Genomic DNA, 19,330 nt, shown 5'->3' with positions numbered 1-19,330 from the left:
TTTGTAAGTCGAAGACATCATGTCATTTTATCTCTAAGTACTTCAACATGGCTCCTTTAAAATTAAGAATATTATGTTCTAGCCACAATATCATTATTACACTTAAAAAAAGAAAAAGCTAACAATTCCATAGAATTACCTAGTATTCAGGCTGAAATTCAGACTTCCTGTTTGTCTCAGCTGTCTTTCATAGCTATGGATTTTGTTTTGTTTTTAAATCAGAAGGAACTGCTTTTTAGCTTTATTTTCCTCTCTCTCCCACCCAGATCACTGTCTCTTACTGCAAGAAAAAGTCTGACCAGTTTTAAGAATGATCTCTTAGCATTTTATATTCCTTATCTCATAGGATTCACTTTGTTATCATTTTACACATTGGGGGACTGCCTTGTCATGGGTAGACATTTCAAATAATTTTTTTCTTTGTGCCTGGAAAAGGTTGACTGGGAGATGTTGTTTAGACATCAAACTATCAGAATTTTGGGGACCACAGGTCAGGAATTTTTTTATGGAATTTTCTCCTCTACCTTCCGCTCCCTGGCTATTCTGGTTCTCCGTTACCTACATTTTGTCTCCAGGTTCCCAGGTACCTTCTTGCCAGTCCACAAGCAACGTCAGACACAGTGCCTCATCACCCAAAGACCCCACCCTGCAGGGCTGCCCAGGCCTATCTCTCCTGACAGCCTGGAGATCATCAGTGAGCTTCAGTCAGCAGCGGACAGATGTGGCTGCTGCCTGGAAATGCCGTCAGAGCTCCCCAGGTACCAATGCTGCCCTGCCTGGCCCCCGGTCCACCTTGTGGACAGCACTGCTGTTCCTGGGACAGCTCTCGGAGTTGAGCCTGGACTTGGTGGTCATTGCCTCCATGGTTCCCACTGGGTGACTGGCAGTTCTGTGGTCATAGGCACCCAGTGCTGGACTGAAGGGGCCACAAGTGGAAGTTGACCATACCACCTGCTGCCCAGGAGTCAGCCTGCTGGTGGTCCAGGAAGGGCCATCTGCCAGCACCCGTGCAGCCGCATGAACACAGGTGTCCAGTCTCTGGAGGGTTTGCCAGGCCACCTGTCTCCTTACATCATAACCTCACCACCCATTCACCTCCTAAGCTGGGGAGAACGCCCTGTTTATGGGCAGTGCCCCCTCTTACTGCCAGCTGCACAATTTGCTGGCAGGTCCCCACCTGGTGTTTCCAGTGACTGCTGACCCTCTGGTGCCAGCCAGCAGGCCCTGTCCATTCCTCTTGTAAGCTACTTCTGTCACTGCCAGCGGCCCCTCCTTCATGCTCAGCCCTTCTGTACCAAGGAAACCAACCACCCAGCTCTCCACTTCCATTCTCACAGCCACTCCTGGCTGAGCTGAGGATGTTTGCACCTTTTCCTTCCCCTGTCGTGCCCAGCAACCTTTCATGTGGCATGTCTATCTACCCAGGCTACATGTCCCCATGGGCAGGCTACCCAGCTGGTGGCCTCCTTCCATTCCAGGTGCCTCTATTTCACTCTCATGAGGTTGCTGAGGTGGGGTTCAGCCCCAATGATGATGAGGATAGAGATGATGATGTGATAGAGGTCACTGGGAAATACCTGGGGAGCTCCTCTGCTCTTCAGTCAGGGTCCCCAAGAGGTTGCCCACCAAGCTGGAAGGCAATGATGGGCAGAACTGTGTTGCTGTTTAACAAAAGGGCAAAAAAAAAAAAAGAAAAAGAAAAAAGAAAAAAAAAAGCGCAACAGGGCAGCAACAGTGGGAAATCAGAGACACAAAGCAGGGCTAGAGAACTGCGCAGCCCGTCCCACTCCCTGCCTTGCTCATGCTGTCTGCTTGCTTGCTTGCCCATCACAGTGCAAAAGCTCACATCCCATTTCTGTGTCTGGGATCATTCTCTCTAAGGAGACCTGCCTTACTGAGTGATTTAGCTTGGCCTGGGGAGGGGAAGGAAGGGAGGAAGAAGGAAGAGCGAGTGAGAGAAGGAGGGTGGGCAGGGGAGCAGACTGTGATCCCAGGTGAAGTGGGCTCTTTTTAGGGGGTGGAAGGAAGCTGCCCAGGCTTGTGTGTTTGTGAGTCTGTGTGTGTTGATATATGTATGTGACAGAGCAGGAGTAAAGGTGGGAGGGGAGGGAGGGAGGAACAAAGGCGGAAACTGAAATAAATTTATCCTTCTTTGAATGGAAATCAGAGTTTGGTGGTTCATGGCACCTATTAGTGTGAACATCAGGGTGAGCCCAGGGGAAGAGCCATGGAAATCACAAGTTTCCTTCTGGTTGGGGGAAGAGAAGGCCCAGCTAACTCAAGTCCCTGGTTTTAAGAGCCACATTTGTTTGAGAATTTGAGGGAAATCATGAGAGAAAATGGGCATTACCGATCTGTGTCTCTTAACCCCCGTGGCTCTCTGTGAGCGGCGTGGAAGGTTGTCTGTGTGCAGAGGCTGAGAGGGGGAGGCCCTGGAGCTGTGGCTGGAAAAGTTGTTTTTCACTGGCGGGACCTGAGCCCCCATTGCCTATCCTGGTGTCTTTCCTGTTCCTTTCCTTCCCCTTTAGAGAGCTCCATGTTAATTTATTTCTTATGGGCAATTACTTCTTACTTGGACTTTTCACGTGTCTTGTTTATTTGGGGGTGGGGTGTGGGGATGTTAGGGGAAAAAGAGAGTAGGAGATAGAGATGTTTTCAGATATCCCAGACTTCACAGCTATTGGTGAAAAACAATACTGGGCGGATGGAAATTGACCAGGGAAAGAGGTTGTTTGACCAAGGTTTGGATTAAACAACTATATTTTTGAGAGATTGCTTTTCAGAAAGATCAGGGAATCCTGAGACTGGATAGTTAGTGGGAGGTGAGACTCATTCCACAGAAATCGGAAGTTGGGATCAGAGTTTACAATTGGGAAGTCAGGAAGCCCAGATTTGGAGCTGTGTCCTCCTGGGATGATCTTAGAGGCTGGCTGTCTATGCTGAAGAGTGAAGCTGTGGATAGGTGGTTGCTGGGTTGAGAGACTGTTGATTTCTTGTTAGAAAATGTCTTCAGATGACCCACGTGGGCCTGGTGTCTGCTGCGTCCATCTTCAAAGGACCATGGAGGAGCCCTTTCTCTGTAGGAGTCATAAGTTTGGGTTTTTTCTTAAGAGAACACATCAGTCATTCTGGGTCTCCCCTTATTGCCAATGCCAGGGGAGGGGTGTCTAGTCCTCAAGTACAAACACTGGCTGTCTTCCTATTCCTATTAGCGTCCCCACCACCTCTGCATCCCCCACCCCTATACCCCAAAGCTTTACCAGATGGTTCTTTATGATGAAGAAAGTTAGTCTGACTTTAGAGCTTTACCACCTCCCCTTGGGTCCCTCCTTACTAGGCAGGGGCTGGACTTGCCTCTTACCAACCCAGAAGGCAGCTCAGTCAGGTCATCCCTATACTAGCTCCTGCAGCCCTCTGACCAGCCTGCTTCCATGGTTGGAGGGCCATAGCAGACTCTGGGGTAAGAATCCAGAAACCTTCTCAGCAGGGAACTGAAACCAGTCACCAGAGGGATAGATTTGTGAAATTGCCAGAAAGCAAATGGGTATTCTGAGAGGCAGCACATGGCCACTAGCTACCCATGTTCCAGGGACTGGGTGTTGCTTCTACTCAGCAGAGGCCATCATTCTGGGAGGCTCACCTGACTAGAGAAGGCTTTCTCTTATATGTGCAGTTTCTATTGTGTAGAGGGGTGGGGGTGGGATCATGGGAAATTGGAGTGCTACCAGGTCCCTGGTTTTTGCTTTAATTAAAAACACACACACACAAACAAAACAAAAAATGGGGGGCCAGGTATGGGAGGGCAGTGGATCTGGCTGAGGAATTTCCCCTCGCTATTGTTTTCCATGGGATTTTTTCAAGGGCCTCTCAAGCCCCGTCCATCTGGTTTAACCAAGTTCTCAGCCTGGGGAACACAGTGCTGCTTAATGATTCAGGTTTACCATTTGTAATGATGCTTGATTTCCTTTTCTTAACATATTTGTAGATAAAAACTGAACAGGGACAAAGTAGCTATTTAGGAAAGGAAGTGAACCATGGTGGGTCATATCATTTTCTTTAGATTGGATATCTATGAAGTCCTCACCCCTCTGAGTTATGCTTTTTATTTTATTTTATTTTATTTATTTTTTTTTTTAGAGGGAGTCTCGCTCTGTCGAGAGGCTGCAGTACAGTGACAAAATCTCAGCTCACTGCAACGTCTGACTCAGGGGTTCAAGCGAGTCTCCCACCTCAGCCTCCCGAGTAGCTGGGACTGCAGGCATGCGCCACCACGCCCAGCTAATTTTTGTATTTTTAGTAGAGACGGGGCTTCACCATATTGGCCAGGATGGTCTTGATCTCTTGACCTCATGATCTGCCCACCTCGGCCTCCCAAAGTCTGGGATTACAGGCATGACCCACTGCACCCGGCCCTGAGTTATGCTTCTTAAGCATCTATCTCATCATCTCTTGATTTAAGGATAATTCTACCTGGTGCTTGGAGCTCTCTTCCCTAGGAATTAGTGGGTGGAGTCTCTATATACTTGTGATTCACAGCTAAATATGAAATTTCTCAATCCAGAAGCAGAAAACAAAGAGCTGGGGTAAAGTTGTGCAGATTGGTTGAAACACTTAGCCAAACTTAAGCAGCCTGGGTAGGATCATCACTCCCAAAGCTGTCAGCAGAGAAAGGCCCTCTGTGTCAGTCTATTCAAGCCTGGTATTGCTCCAAAATTGAGTCCTCATCCCATGGGGGAAGGTCTCTGGGGGCTTTCCATTCCTTTTTACTGGTGTTCTGGATATAACTTCCTGCTTCCCACTTTCTTTTTTGATTTCTCAGAAGACCACTGTCTCCTTTCTGAACCGTGGCTTTCTGTGTCCGAGCTCAGTAGCCCTTCCCCCGCCAAAACTCCTAAGAGAAGTCATTCCTCCCCAAAAGGACCCCCACGAGATGTTCTGGCCCTCTGCTGACTGCTCCTTGGAATCAGCACCTCAAGGACTGTGTGAGAATGCTGGGCTCTCCATTGGTCACCTTCAGACTCTGTTTCCCGGCTGCCAACTCTTCTCTTCTGCCCTGCGTATTCCGCCGTGACCCCCTTAATGTCTGTTCTGTGCCACTAGCTGGGTCCTGGGCATTTTTTGAATACCCAAGTCTTACAACGATGAGTGTCCTGAGCAGACAGTGTTCACTTTCTTTGCTTGTCAGGAGCCTGAGTGTGCTCTTTCCCTTTTGCAGGTCTATTGGACATAGTAATCCAGTGCACTGGGGAGGGGTAGCCAGGCTGGCTACAGATTCTGCAGTGCAGGGGCTTGGGGAGTTTTGGGTTCTCTCTGCCAACACTACTGGGATGATATTCAGAAGAGAGAGGACCTCATACTGTGACCAGACCCAGGACCCACCGTGGAAGAGAGCTCAGTCCAGCTCTGTGTGTGTGTGTGTGTGTGTGTGTGTGTGTGTGTGTGTAAGTGAGAGAGAAAGAGAGAGAGTTATGTGTGTGCTGTGCTCATGTGCACCTGGGTGTCAAATGACTGTTAGCTGGTTATGTTACTCAGGGTGGGCTGGGGACTCACTGGAAGAATCCCCCCAGTCTGCCTAAGACAGGTTTGTTCCTTGTGCCCTCTTCAGATCTTCAGAGAGGTCAGGGGAAGAGGGTCCAGGTGGGCAAAGGCAGGGGTGCCGCAAATGATTAATCACTAAGGCCGGACTGCTACCAGAAGGAGTGGGGGATGATGAGGTGGCCCCAGGGTCCTGGCAACTGGCTTTGATTTTCCATCTTCTTTCCTCAGGACGCCCCTGAGGCCTGGGACCTGTGCCTGGCTTTGAGGAGCATCTGTGGCTTGGCTGCTGCTGGGGTGATCATGGGCTTCCCTCCTCTCAGCAGGGCCAGAGTTCCTGCCCCAGAGACTGAACAACTGGCTGTTTCTGTGACATCTTTATTTTTACTTGTATTTCATGTCACTTTTTTGAAAAAAAGCAAGCTGAACAATTGTTAAGTCAGTATAGCTGCCTGTCAGTTTTCCTTATTTCTCTTTTTGTAAAATAAAATTAAAACTCCAGAAAGCAGTGTTGTTTGAGGAATAGTCTGGACACTGAGTTGGCTGGGTGGTAGTGAAAGGAATAGATCTTAGAACACAGTGGGCTCTGGGATAGCCCTTGGGTGGTGAGACAGGCAGGAACAGAAGGAAGACTGCTGGCAGTTTCTTTGTTACAGTGGGGTTCACTGGGCTTTTTCTGCTCTTGTTTACCTGAAGAGGAATGTATTTCCAGGCTCCAGGGGAAATAGCAAGCTCACTTCACAGTGGCTTGAGGCTAGCTGGTCCTCAGCCATGACAAGTCCTGCACGGACAGCCCTGACCAGACTGCTGGGGATTGGGTGCAGTGCCTTCAGAGGGAGGGAGATGGTTATAAGGGATAATTGGAAGGACAGCCAAGAAAGGAATGAGGCCAATAGACCCAAGTTCAGGCAAGCTGATTTATTGTCAGTCCTGCCCGGCTACCTCTTGACAAAAGCAGAGAAGGCAGCCCCACTTAGAGGCTAGAGCAAGGTTTTATAGGATGTAGAACTGGGTCAGGGTGAAGGAAAAAGAAAAGGGGGGGGGTCCTTTGTGCCGTGTGTCTGACCACTTCCTGGAGATGTTTTTCTTGCCAGTTCTATTGTGCAAGGTAGACGTCTTAACTGCATCCTGGGACAGCTGGCCTCCGGTCACAGTTATAGGCAGGTTTGGGGTAGGGGGTTTTACTTTTTGGCCTTTGAGGCTTAGTCTGTGGGAGGGGGAAACAGTCCAGTTGGGTGGACCCTAACAATGGTGTGTCTGTAAGTGGCTGGTGGCAGCTACAACATTCTTACACTGCATGTGTATTTTTCAATTGTCATCTGTGTTGGGGAATCTAGCCACTGGCCCACAGAGAGTTAACCAGAGCTTGGGAGTGTGAGAGGTGGGAAAGAGGGAACCATCTACTCCAGCTTCCTGTCTAATTTCTTCAAGGGGAGGGGCCCTGGGGAAACAATTCTGTGGAAATGTACAAAGGAGGATAGAGAAAGAATCTCTGTAGGGATTCCTTGGGCAGAGGAAGGCAAGAGGACCCGCAGGCCACGTCTGGGCTCATGATAGGGAAATCTGTGCAGATAGGACTGGGAGTGAAGGGTGGGTGCAGCAGATGGCTGGGCCAGCAGGTTTCCTGCCACCTGTTAAGAGGGGGTGGGGGGGTGGGGTAAAGAAAGTGCCTTGCAGAGTAGGCTGCTGCCACCTGGTGGTCAGCCGCGGCCTTGCATAGATCTTGCCAAGGGAGTTCGCTTGGCGCTGTTGGAAGCGGCCTGAGATGAAGCTGGGCAGGCTGATGGACTGCATCCCCCGTCACCGGCAGACTCTCCTTCCACGAAGGACGTGCTGAAGCTCCTGAGGCACATGCTGAACTGTGATGTGGGGCTCTGGAGTTCCCCAACCACGCTAAAGGAAGTGAGCAGAGAGGACAAGATGAAGAACGGGCGCCTCCTTATAACGGCTTCCTGGGAAAAGCTCAGCACTTGATGAGAAGAAGAACTGACCAGTAGGCCCTGCAGGCTGAGGCTGTCAGTCTCTGAGCCAGTGCCATGGCCTTCTTTGTGTCAAAGGAAATGCTTCCAAGTGAATAGCCTTCAGGCCTAGGGCACCTGAGCTGAGTGTGTGACCTTGTGCTGGGCGTTCATAGGTAAAATAACTGCCGCGACTTGCACTGACCAGGACCGGAGTGCCTGTGAGGGGCCAGCTGCCTATTGCGCCGGTCTGCCTGGAGGGCTGGGACAGGCTTGGCCCCGTGGACGAAGTTCCACCTCCCCTGCCTGCGGAAGGAAGAACCTGAAGCAGAGAGAAAGGAAGCGGGATGATGACTGCCCCTGTGTGCCCAGCCTGTTCTTTGCTAGTGCAGTAGTGGGATCCACAAGGTGAACCACCCCATGATTGCTGACTGTTTCCACCACCAGTTTCCTGGTGTTCCCATCTGCGAGATCCTCTCCCATCAGTACTGGTCAGAATACCGAAGTAGCTCTTAGCCTCGACGGTCTTGTAGCCAAGCTTATGAGCATCGTTGTCACCTTCCCCACCTCCCGCCAATAGTCTGGGACTGTCGCCAGGGGAGGGTTTTATCTTTCGGCCCCTGGCAGAGTGCTTTGTGGTTTATATGTCCTCAGAAATTTGACGGGAAAACTAAAGCGATCATCAACGAGCTTACACATGACCTGGGAGTCACCTAAGCTGTCGCTAACCAGAAAAGTAGACCAGCCTCCCCCAGCCACCACCAGGGCACTGAGGGAGGAGCCTGGAAGAAGGGCATGCCCCTGGAATGTGGACTCCAGAAGGGCGGAGCCTTGGTCTTATTCACTCTATCACCAGCCTCTAGAATTGTCCTGGCAGGGAGTGATCATAAATGTTGGATGGATGAATGTGCTCACGGAGCGGGGAGAGGTGGGTGGAGGCAGGAAGCAGATATTTGGATCCACCAGCTTCTTCCGTGAGCCCAGACTGGGCTTAAGCTTCCTCAGCTATGCCTTGCTTAGTTCCCAAGTCTTTTGCGAAGCCAGAGTGAGAGAAAGTGGCAGGACTAACGGTGGTACAAATGCCAGAGGCCGATACTGCTGTGCCGCGCCTCCCTAGCCTGTGCAAACGCTCCTCCTCAGCCTCACCTTCCTGGCCCCGGCCTGACCCTCTCCTGCGGACCCCCAGGCCGGGCTGTCACTGAGGTGCTCCTGCCGACCCAGATCCCCTGGGTGTTGCTAAATCAACATCGGCAACTGGAGAGTTTGCTGGAGGCGGGAAGGTAGTCCGCGGGTTCCGCCCCAGCCGGCTCCGGGGCCAGGCGCATGCCCGTTGCCATGGAGACGGGGAGAGGAGGCCTCCACCCTCCAGGTCCAGCGCTCTCAGCCAAGGCTACGGCCACGCCCACGGCCACGTCCAGCCAGAGAGGGGGCGGATCCGTGTGCGCGGCGGGCAGTGGTGGAGGCGGGGCCGGGCCGGAGGTGGGGGGTCCCCGCTGCAGCGTGTGTCTGGGACACCAGTCCACCCCTGCGCGACCTCAGGGCCCCACATCCCCTCCGTGACCGCCGCGGACCTGCTGCTCTTGGCCTCTCGCCTCGCCCACCGCCGGCCCCGGCCGCGTCCCAGGGCCTGGATGCGAAAGTGGGGCAGCTCTCACCCTTCTGGGCGGAGCGGGGCGCGCCGGGGGCGGTGGAGCTGGGGAGGAAGCCGAGTCGCATTTTAACTCCGCCGTGTCCACTAGGGCCGCGCCTCGCATGAGGGCTGCAAATTTCAGCGTCGCTTAAGTTACAGATATGCGGAGCTCCGCCAGGAGGTGGGGGACGAGAAAGGCTGTGAGGAAACAGGCGAGGCCAGGGTGAGCAGGAGCTGGAATCCCAGAGCGCGAGGCGGTGGCCCCCGCATCCCCAGCACTGAAGTTCAGCCCGTGGCGGGGACCCTAAAGGACGCGGCCCCCCGGCCCTGCGCACGGGGGTGGCAGCAGGAATCCCGCGGGGACAGCCTTCCCCGACGCTCCCCCACATCGACCTCTGAGCGGAGGGGACACCCAGGCTCGAGCTAGGGTGCAGCCCAGTCAGCGGCAGTTAGTGGGCGCCAGGTGTGCCTGAAGCCTTCCAGGAAGAGGGGTGTGACCCGGGCTCTAGGGAAGATCCTTGACACTGAAGCTAGGTTAGGCTTCTGATTTCCCCATGGGGGTTGAGAGTGGGACGAGGGTGCTTCAGAGCCTCCGGGGGCCTCCCCTGAAGAGGGGAGTCAGGGCGTGGTGCTCCACTCAGAGGTTATTTCCTGGGCCGGAGTGACTGTTCCTCTCAGCTCCTGGCATTGGAGCACTCTGCCCGGGCCACACTGCAGGCCATGAGTTAACAAAGTGAGCCTGGCATTTCAGGCGAGCTCCCAGCCCTTCTTCCTTTTGTTTCTCCCAGTGCTGATCAAAGCCCTGGGGCCCGCAGGTGCATTTTTCCCCCTTTCTGTGCAGTTTGGAAGGTGAGAGGAAGAGAGAGGAGGATACTAAATTCCCTTCAGGGGACAAGAAGTGTTCAGCTGAGATGGCAGATCAGAGTGAGGGCTGGTCATTCCCAAGGCAAGTGGCGGCCTAGATGCTAAGAGTTTTGCAGCTTTGGGCTCAGAGATGTCCAACAAGGAATACATGCTTGAGCCTTTCTGGAAGCCAGTCACCAGAGAGGAGCGAGGAAGTGGAAATGAGGGCCCGGAGTCCAAGTTTCTGGGTTCATGTTGCCTGCATTTTGGTCCACGTGGCTCTGTTTAATACCTGTGTGACCTTGTGCCAGTCTCTTAACCTCTAACCGCTTGCACCCTTAGCCATACCTATCTTGTCGGATTGCTTTGAGGATGAATGAAGCAGCTGTGTTTCAACACTTAGTGCCTGGCATATAGTAAGTGCTCGGTGGAAGATTTCTCATCATTATCATCAAAGACAACAGGAATGAAACTAACCGGAGACAAGATGAGTAGGACAAGCAGAAAAGAGAGAGAGATACTGATGGGTAGGAGCAGAGATGGCTGAGACCAGTGGGCAGCACCTACGTGTCCTGACACTAAAAGTTTAGAAATTTACTTTGCCTCTGCCGGGTGCAATGGCTCACGCCTGTAATCCCAGCACTTTGGGAAGCCAAGGTGGGTGGATCATGTGAGGTCAGGAGTTCAAGACCAGTTTGGCCAACATGGTGAAACTCGTCTCTACTAAAAATACAAAAATTAGCCAGGCGTGGTGGCGGGTGCCTGTAGTCCCAGCTACTCAGGAGACTGAGGCAGGAGAATCGCTTGAACCTGGGAGGTGGAAGTTGCACTGAGCCAAGATCATGCCACTGCACTCCAGCCTTAGCAACTAGAGCAAAACTCCATCTCAAAAAACAAACAAACAACAACAACAACAAAAAAAAACCAGAAAGAAAAGAAAAGAAATTTACGTTGCCTCTTTGTGAGCAAATACTGTGTGTTCATTGACTCCAAAAATAATTTTTTTAGTGTAAAATCAACACCCAGAACCCACAGGGAACAAGTAATTCCACAGAGCTAAGTTTTCCACAAAGCTGCAGTGTGGCCTTTTCAGCTTCAAAACCTTTTAAATGTTAAATATGACTTTTAAACAATTGGGGTGGGAATGTTCCCCCATGGGTCACATGCTTCCCTTCCTCTTTAAACAGTCTTCTCTGGGCTATAATTCCCCCCTCCCCAGGCAACTCAGGTCAAGGCCTCTGTGTAAGCGGGTTAGGCTTCTGGCCCGGAGCTGCCTGGAGACCTAGGCAGCCTGCCCGGAATAGCTCACACAATGGTCCTGTGTTGTGTTCCTGGGCCTGCTCTCGAACAGCTTCCCTTCCTCTATGTGTAGCTGTTACTTCTTCCTGTTGTGGGACTCGCCTTCTGGCAGCCTTTTCCTCTTGCTCTTCAATGTTTCTTCTATGGGCTGGAAAATTGAGATGAAGCTTGTTAACATGGGTGGTTCAAGTCTGGGAAGCTTAATGCTGAACTTTGTTCTAGCTGCTCAGGCCGTTTTGCTGTGGTCTTCCCTCTGATTCTGCATGGGTGAGCTTGCTGGATAGCAAGGACCCTGCAGGCCAGATGTACTTAGGAAAGGAGAGTTTCCGATGAAATTCTCTTTCCTACACACATTTCACCCCGGGGGGATTTTGTTCCTTAGGGGTTCCCTGTTTGTTGATAGATGTTTGGACCCTGGTATTCATCTGTCCTCCCTTTGGCAGTAGTCCCCGAGGTTTCTGGAGGCCGGGCTGGCAGTGTGGCTCTGCTGTGGGAAGGTCGAGGTATTGTGGAGGAAAGGCAGGCTGGCTGGCATCTGGCATATCTTGGGGGACACTTGTCCAGGCCAGGAGTATGTCCCTGGATGACTCACTCCTGTGCCACTCTGTGACTCAGTTTCCCCAGGTGTGACCAGGGCTGCCAGCTGACAGGTAGAGCTGTTCTGAGATCCTCACCTACTGTGATTAAGAAATAAAGAGGCTTGTGGCTTCAGTTGTCCTTTATGGCTGTCTTCTAGGTCACTACGTGCTCTGGCCCCTCCACCTCCTGGGTCAAAGCACCCAAGGCAGGGCTGAGGAGGTTGGGCCAGAACTGGTTGGCGGGCACGTGGGCACATTGTCAGAGATGGCTACCAGCCTCCTCTCCCTTCTTTCTCTGTTGCAGCTGCCTTGGCGAATGGTGCAGGGGTCAGAGCCATGTCGGACCTGTTACTACTGGGCCTCACAGGTGGCCTGACTCTGTTACTGCTCCTGACACTGCTGGCCTTTGCCGGGTACTCTGGGCTGTTGGCTGGGGTGGCAGTGAGTGCTGGCTCACCCCCCCATCCCTACAAGTTCCATGTGGAGCCCTATGGTTAGACTGGGTGGCTTTTCACCAGAGCTGCAGCATCTCCCCCAAACTCTGCTCCATAGCTGTCCACTAACTAGGACAACCCCGCATGGTAAGGAGCCTCCACAGGGTTCTGCCCCATGGATGGACCTAGTGGGCCAGGGCTTCTTTGGGGAGGGTAGTTTTGGTTGCTGAGGAAATGGTAGGAAAATCCTCAAGCTGGCCCTGCAGGCCCCTCCTGTGTGAGCTTGAAGCGCCTTCCAGATTTAGCCTGGACTTCTGCTCCAGGAATCCATTTGCAGGCTTTCTACTTGCCTGGGTCTGGTTCCCCTTGACCATGGCTACTCATGGATTTTCAAATGCAGTGGATGATACCACTATGAGTCCCTAGCTTCTGCGAGGACTTCAGTCCCCTGCTGCCTCTTCTTGTCATCCCTCTTTCCATCTCTGTTTAGGGTCAGTGCTGTCAACCCAAGCCATTCAGATTCTGGGCACTCTTTGGGGTTACATCATGCTGTTTCTGTGCTTTCCACCCCTCAGCTCTCCTGCTGTAGTTGTAGGCTCTTGAGGGCTAAGACGGCAGGGTTGGGGGGCTCCAGAATGGCTGAAGAGATAAGATTCCAAGCCCCATACCCAGGGTATATGGCATTTCCTTAGACCTCAAGCCGCCTAGTTGGGAGAGGGCCTGGGGGTCTAGTGGAACAAGATGAGCAGCTCAGAATGTCCAGAACACTGGAGTCATAGATGAACCCAGCATCACTAGCACCCTATGGGCATCAAGCTGTTCTTACAACCCATGGTGAGTCAAGCTTGCCAATGTAGCCTCCTGCTATGTTATGGGGTAGCGCTGCCATAGCTGGATGGGCTGGCAGTTCTGCCAAGGGTTCTTCAGCCTCTAATACTGAGCCATGCCAAACCAAGCACTAGGAATCCCCAATTCTGACTTTTTTTGCCTGGAAAGCTCAAGTGGACAAGACCTACAGCCTACCCAATGTCTGCTGACCCGGCTCACCGGGCAGTCAGTTGAAACAGGGTGTGCTGGTTCCCTCTCTGTCCCAGGTTCTGCTCTACACCTACACTGGAGATGAATCAGACCTAGCCCTGCCCTCATACAGCGGGATAATTTAGGAATCAGAGAGACCAAGGGGTTGAGGAGGATTTATTATTATTATTATTATTATTATTATTATTATTATTTAGGTGAGCCGGCCCAGTCAGATTAACATCCAAAAAGACAGCCCTGAACAAAGAGTCAGGTTACCTTTTAAGCATTTTTTGGGGCAGGGGGAGATCTGTGCAGAGGGAAGCATACTACAGAAGCGAGAAACAAAAATAGTTATTCAGTTGAGACATGCATTACATCATTTCTTACTTTTCAAGGAAAAACATGTTTTATGACTTGAGTTTATCTGTCTAGTGACCTTCCAGCTGCACAGCTAGAGAAACAGGGTCTTCACAATGCCTGGGAAAGGGAGAGATAAGGCTCACTAGCCACAGACTGAAAAACAGACAGTTAATTTTTAAAGTACTCCACCTCTTTCTCTTCCTCAGGGGGAATTGGGTTTTCTAACATACAACTGAGTTTTTGCTGACACATTCTTTAATTTCTTTTAATTCCTGTTCTAGTATAAGATAAAGCTGTACCCCAACCTCCTTGGTCACATGTTGTCAGGACCTCCTGAGGCTGTGTCACAGGTGCGTCCTCAACTTTGGCAAAATAAACTTTCTAAATTGAGACCTGTCTCAGATACTTTTGAATTCACACTACTAATTTCAGGTAGAATTTTAAATTCTTAACATAGAAACAAATAAGGCCAGGCGTGGTGGCTCACACCTGTAATCCCAGCACTTTGGGAGGCCGAGGGGGGTGGATCACAAGGTCAGGAGTTTGAGACCAGCCTGGCCAACATCGTGAAACCCTGTCTCTACTAAATATAAAAAAAAAAAAAATTAGCCGGGCGTGGTGGCACATACGTGTAATCCCAGCTACTCAGGAGGCTGAGGCAGGAGAATCTCTTGAAACCGGGAGGCGGAGGATGCAGTGAGCTGAGATCACACCATTGCACTCCAACCGGTGCGACAGGGCCATACTCCGCCTCAGAAAAAAAAAAAAAAAAAAAAAAGAAAAGAAACGAACTAGTTAAACTGAGAAAAATTAACAAAAGTATGCTCAAATTTACTGACAGAATTATGGGTAAATCTAATTAGATTCTATCCATTTTAAGTAAATAAGAAAAAAACATTACGAAGGAGCCTTTACCTTTGGGAAACGGAAAAAACACTTTTGACCAGTTGTTCCCCACAGGTACACACCCCAGTTCCCAGCCAAGCCAGGACCGCCTGTGCCGGTGCCTGGAGGGCGGGGCCCCTGCGGTCTGGGGTTGGGGTTTGGGTTCTGGCTCCGCGCGGTGGTCTGGATCGCGCCCGCCCTGCCTGGGCTCCCAGCCCGAAGGACGGAGCGGGTGCGGGGCGGGCGGGCTGCGAGCCACACAGGGTGCGGGCGGGGCGGGCGGGGCTGGGGTGTCGGTGGCTCGGATTCAGAGCCAGCTCTGCCGTGGGGCTGGCTGGGGCAGGCTTCCCGCTCTGGGAAATTTGCCCCGCTGTCCCTGCCAGTGGCGGCCCCGCCTTGGAGCCCTGGCCACGGAGCCGCGCGGGGCGGCAGACAGGCGAGTGGGGAGGGACCAGCGGGCGGAGGTGGGGCGGCCCTGCAGGCGACGGGGGGACTGGAAAGGGCGCCTGGGTGGGAAAAGGCGCTGGCGGGTGATCATCCCCACCGGACCAGTCCCGGGATCTGCTGCCCGCCCTCTCTGAAATTCACAGCCAGAGCGGGCGCACTGGAGTGTGTGGCGCCTGACGCCCTAGGGTCCCCACCCAAGTGCGAGGCCCCCGAGGGGAGCCTGGCCCAGCGGCGTCCTGGCCAGAATCGCCAAAGTCAGAGGCTGGAATCTGAAGGGCGGATGTGAGGGTGTCAGCTAAGCCCAGCCCCTGCCGGGCGGTGGCCAGCATAACGCGGTGACACTCTCTGGAGCCCCCACCGCCACCACCCTGCTGTCAAGCCCGCTAGGCTAAGGGATCTGTCTGCCTCTAGAAGTGCCACCCAACGCCAGGCAGAGGCAGCCGGCGTGGGGTTGCTGGCGGTCAAGGTCACCGGAGATGAGGAGGATCTTCTAGGAGGGGCCCCGGGGCCACAGAACGGGAGGGGAGTGTGCGCCGAGCCCACCTTGCAAAGACGCTCTGGTCCCCGAGGGGCGGCACCTTCGGCCTCCAGCCAAGTCGTCGAGCGCTCCTAGTGCTGCCTGCCCGGCACCTGCACTCCAGACTCCAGGCTGCCAAACAAAGAGGAAGCCCGCCCCCTCGGTACAGGCCACTCTCAGCTTGGGCGAGAGGAACACAGACACCCCGACTCCCAGCCTGGCAGCCACACACAGGGAGGTCGTCACCTGATAAGTGCGGGGGGCGCTTGAGGGAGGGCTGGTGGCCCCGCGGGCCAGAATTATTGACAAGTGAATGAGCTGGGAATGAAGTCACCTGGGGCCGGGAGGGAGGGGCGGGATGGTTGGAGGGCTGTGAATGCCTGGACCTCTGGGGCTCCAGGCTGCCAGTGGCCCGGCCAGGCTCCCGGTGTCCTCCTCCAACCTCAGTTTCCTCACCTGTCCCAGAGGACGAATATGGCAGGGCTGTTTCGGTGATTAGGCCGGATAATCCTGGTAAACGTTTATTAGCCTGCCTGGTCTGGATATTATTTTTTCTGACTTTGTTAAGAAACTTTGCTGCCCAATGTCTGCTCTTGGAAAGTGAGTTGGGGAGGCAGGAAGGCAGGACTCTCATCCTTGGCTTCAGAGTCCCTTCCGGGTGCCCCCTGCCCTTAGGCTCCGTGAAAGCACAGAGCTGGCAAAAGTCCCCTACCCAAGACAGCTGCAGAGTCCAGAACCAGAAGATCTTGTTTTATGACCCAAGAGCCTTTTCTTGTCCCAAAATCGAAATCTCTTTGAATGGTCAGCTTCAGACAGGAGTCTGAATTTGATTGTTTTTCTCTAGGGTTGACCCAAGGCCCTTATGATGAAGTGTTGCTCCATCCCCTTTCCACCCTTTTTCCTGCCCTAATGCATCGGGGGTCCTTAGCCGTAGTGACCTGGAATTGGGAGCAAGGTTCCCCAGGCAGGGCATATTGGCCTCCTCAGCAGGCTGGCCTGGCCTTGGCCTGATAAACATCAGCCCTGGGGCAAAAGACCCAAGGCAGGGAACTCTCCCACCCCCCCCCCCCACTTTCGCATGCTGCAGCCATTTAAGGGGCTGTGGTGACCTCTCAGGGTCCCCTAGCCTGCAGGATGGAATTTAGCTTTTTGTCATAGAGGGGAAAACTGAGGCACAGGGCTAGTGAGTGAAAAAATCAGAAAGACTCTGTGACTGGGAAATACTCCCCAGGACCAAGGTCCCTACAGGACTCAGCCCCTTTTGGGTTGCACCAGTGGTTGGCATGTGCACCCTGGTTGTCGTCTGTACCTTTTTGGGGGTGAGGGTGGGTGTTCTGGCAGGTCAAGGTCTATGACCCATGGGGTAGAGAAACATTGCCCCCTTTCCCTGGCCTTGGGCAGAGCAAGAGTTCTGTTCTCTAATGTATGTAAGGACCAGTGCCTGTGTGAGTGGAGGTGGGACCCCTTTTTTCTTGATTAAATAAAACCCTTCTTGGGGCTACTTAGGGGATTCTGGGGCTTGTGTACCTGACAGTTGGGTGTGGCATCTGGGTACTCATCTTGTCTGTGCCTTGCTGTCACTTCTCCAGGGACAGTCACACACTTCTCTCTTAGTCCCCACACATGCCCAGTCCCTTACTTTTTCGCCTGTCATCCCCCTTTCTGAATCTTTCAACTCAGCCATTGCCACATCTCCCCAGGGACCCTGTAATCCCCGGGATGGGATTGCAGGAGGCAGTGACCCTGTTGCCCGCCTCTGTCTGAAGCTGGAGTCCGTGGCCTCTGCCTGCACCTAGTGGCCGACAGGGAGGGTGAACTGGTCAAGGATAGGCTCTTGGCCTAGCACAGGGCCCTTCTCTGCACCTCCACATATACTGGTGGAGGCTCCAGTCATGGCTGGCCTGGGGGTTGCTCTGTGTTGTGTCTCAGATTCCAGGAGATGAGCAGATCCCAGGAGAGGAGCACATCCCGAAAGAGAATCTGAATTTTCCAACTCAGCTGAACCCTTGGCCCCTGCCCTTGAACACACATTCTGGTTTTCTCACCAAGTTCCTGCTTGCTCCTGCCCACCTGGCCATCCCAGGCAGGTGATTGGTGTTTCTGCCCCATGTGTGCTTTGGCTGGGAGGGTCACTGGTGGGCTACCATTCAGAAGGCACTGAAATCGGCCTCATTTTCTGGGGTGTCACACGAAGTTCTTGGTCTCACAGCCAATGAAATCTAGGGTGCAGACACTCCAAAGTGAGGTTACAGCAGAATTTAATAAGTGAAAGGCAGAAAGCTCCCTGGCACAGAGAGGACCCCCCAGGAAAAAGAGTTGCAGCTTTAAAGTGAAATGCCCAAGGGATTTTATAAACAAGCTGGTCGTGAGAGGTGCTTCATTTACATAAGGTGTGAAAAACCAGTCAGGACTAGGTGTGTCATTGTGTCCTTTGCATAAGGTGCAAAATTCTGACAGTCCCCACTCCACACCCCAACCTTTTTTATTTTTTTGAGACGGAGTCTTGCTCTGTCGCCAAGCTGGAGTGCAGTGGCATGATCTCAGCTTACTGCAACCTCTGCCTCCTGGGTTCAAGGCCTCAGCCTCCCAAGTAGCTGGGACTACAGGCACGCTCCTGAGTAGCTGGGACTACAGGAGTGCTCCCCAGGAGCTGGGACTATAGGCGCGCACCACCACGCCCAGCTAATTTTTGTATTTTTAGTAGAGACGGGGTTTCACCATGTTGGCCAGGGTGGTCTCGATCTCTTGACCTCGTGATCCAACCGCTTTGGCCTCCCAAAGTGCTGGGATTAGCCACTGGCATGAGCCACTGCGCCCGGCCCCACTCCAACCTTTCTAGTGTGCCTGCAGGCTCCTTAGCGTGAGTTACTCCACGTTGCTTAAATCTTCCTACCATGCATGTGTAAAAAGAAGTGGGTGGCAGAACCCTCCAACGTGAACGTGCCTGATTCAGAGTAGCTCTTTTTTATCCGTGCTGTTGCAGGCACTCCCCTTGTGCAAGCCTCCGTGTCTGAATATTTTCAAAAAGAGAGAAATTTGCTCACTGGGGTCCTCCGTACGTCAGTGAAACTTCCTGATCACACAGCAGGCTCCTTTCTGTGTTAGAACTTGCCTCCATTATCTGTGTTTCCAGCCTGATCTTTCAAGCTCTCTTTGTTAAAACAGAAACGACCTCCGGGATTATAAGAGAAGCTGCTTTTTATTAGAAGGGAATTCTACCAAGGACTCTCACCCTAACTATCTGTCTAGTTGATTTCTTTCTCTCCCCTCTCTAAGTACCATCTGGTGGTGGGCAGCCTTGAGTCACTGTGGTCTCTCCACAGCCTGCTGGGCTCTCTGCATCTCCCCAGTGGTCACCATTATCCACTCTTGGAGGCAGCGCAGAGCTCTGCGAGGCGCCTCTTTCCAGCTTCTGTCCATCCGCTCATGTGTGTGTCAGGGTCCTCCTCTGAGAGACTGGGGTGTCTCTGCAGGCAGATGGCAGTGAGGTCACCATGCTGGGGGGGCTACCTCCCCCCTGTCTTGGGCCCAGGTCTTGGGCCCTTCTGAGAGATGCTGGCCCAGCCAACCCATGAATCCTCATGGGGAGGAAGGCAGCTCCCATCGCAGCCTTCAGGAAGAGGAAAAACTAGTTGGGCTGTGAGGGAGGGATGGCAGCAGCGCTAAACGCCAGGAAGAAGAGGAGGCCGGGCCTGCAAAACTTCATTCTTAGTAGGAGCCCACCAGGTCCTAGAACACTGTGCAGTGGCAAAAGGTCTCAGAATCTCATAAATGGACACCACCCAACCGCCTTCTAGGCTCTTGGCACTGTGGGCATCTGATTT

General features: G+C 52.8%; 2 protein-coding genes across 2 annotated transcripts in view; one reads left to right on the top strand and one right to left on the bottom strand.

The window, feature by feature from the left end:
• Window positions 1–19,330, bottom strand: part of LOC129459809 (zinc finger protein 850-like) — a 283,509-nt gene that overhangs the window by 243,879 nt on the left and 20,300 nt on the right.
• On the top strand, window positions 355–6,040 carry LOC129459823 (helicase ARIP4-like). Its single transcript, XM_055237041.2, has 3 exons — window positions 355–490; window positions 576–758; window positions 5,767–6,040. Exons 1-3 carry the CDS (start codon window positions 448–450, stop codon window positions 5,775–5,777), a joined length of 237 nt encoding a protein of 78 aa, XP_055093016.1. The 5' UTR covers window positions 355–447; the 3' UTR covers window positions 5,778–6,040.

Source organism: Symphalangus syndactylus, chromosome 13, assembly GCF_028878055.3.
Source record: "Symphalangus syndactylus isolate Jambi chromosome 13, NHGRI_mSymSyn1-v2.1_pri, whole genome shotgun sequence".
NCBI lineage: Eukaryota > Metazoa > Chordata > Mammalia > Primates > Hylobatidae > Symphalangus > Symphalangus syndactylus.
This window is presented reverse-complemented; position numbering and strand designations above follow the sequence as displayed.

Excerpts from the sequence above, each read along its gene's own strand:
- LOC129459823 (XM_055237041.2), top strand. The coding sequence starts at position 448 with ATGTTGTTTAGACATCAAACTATCAGAATTTTGGGGACCACAG. Across the intron at positions 491-575 it reads CAGAATTTTGGGGACCACAG|GTTCCCAGGTACCTTCTTGC; the intron begins GTCAGGAATTTT and ends TTTTGTCTCCAG.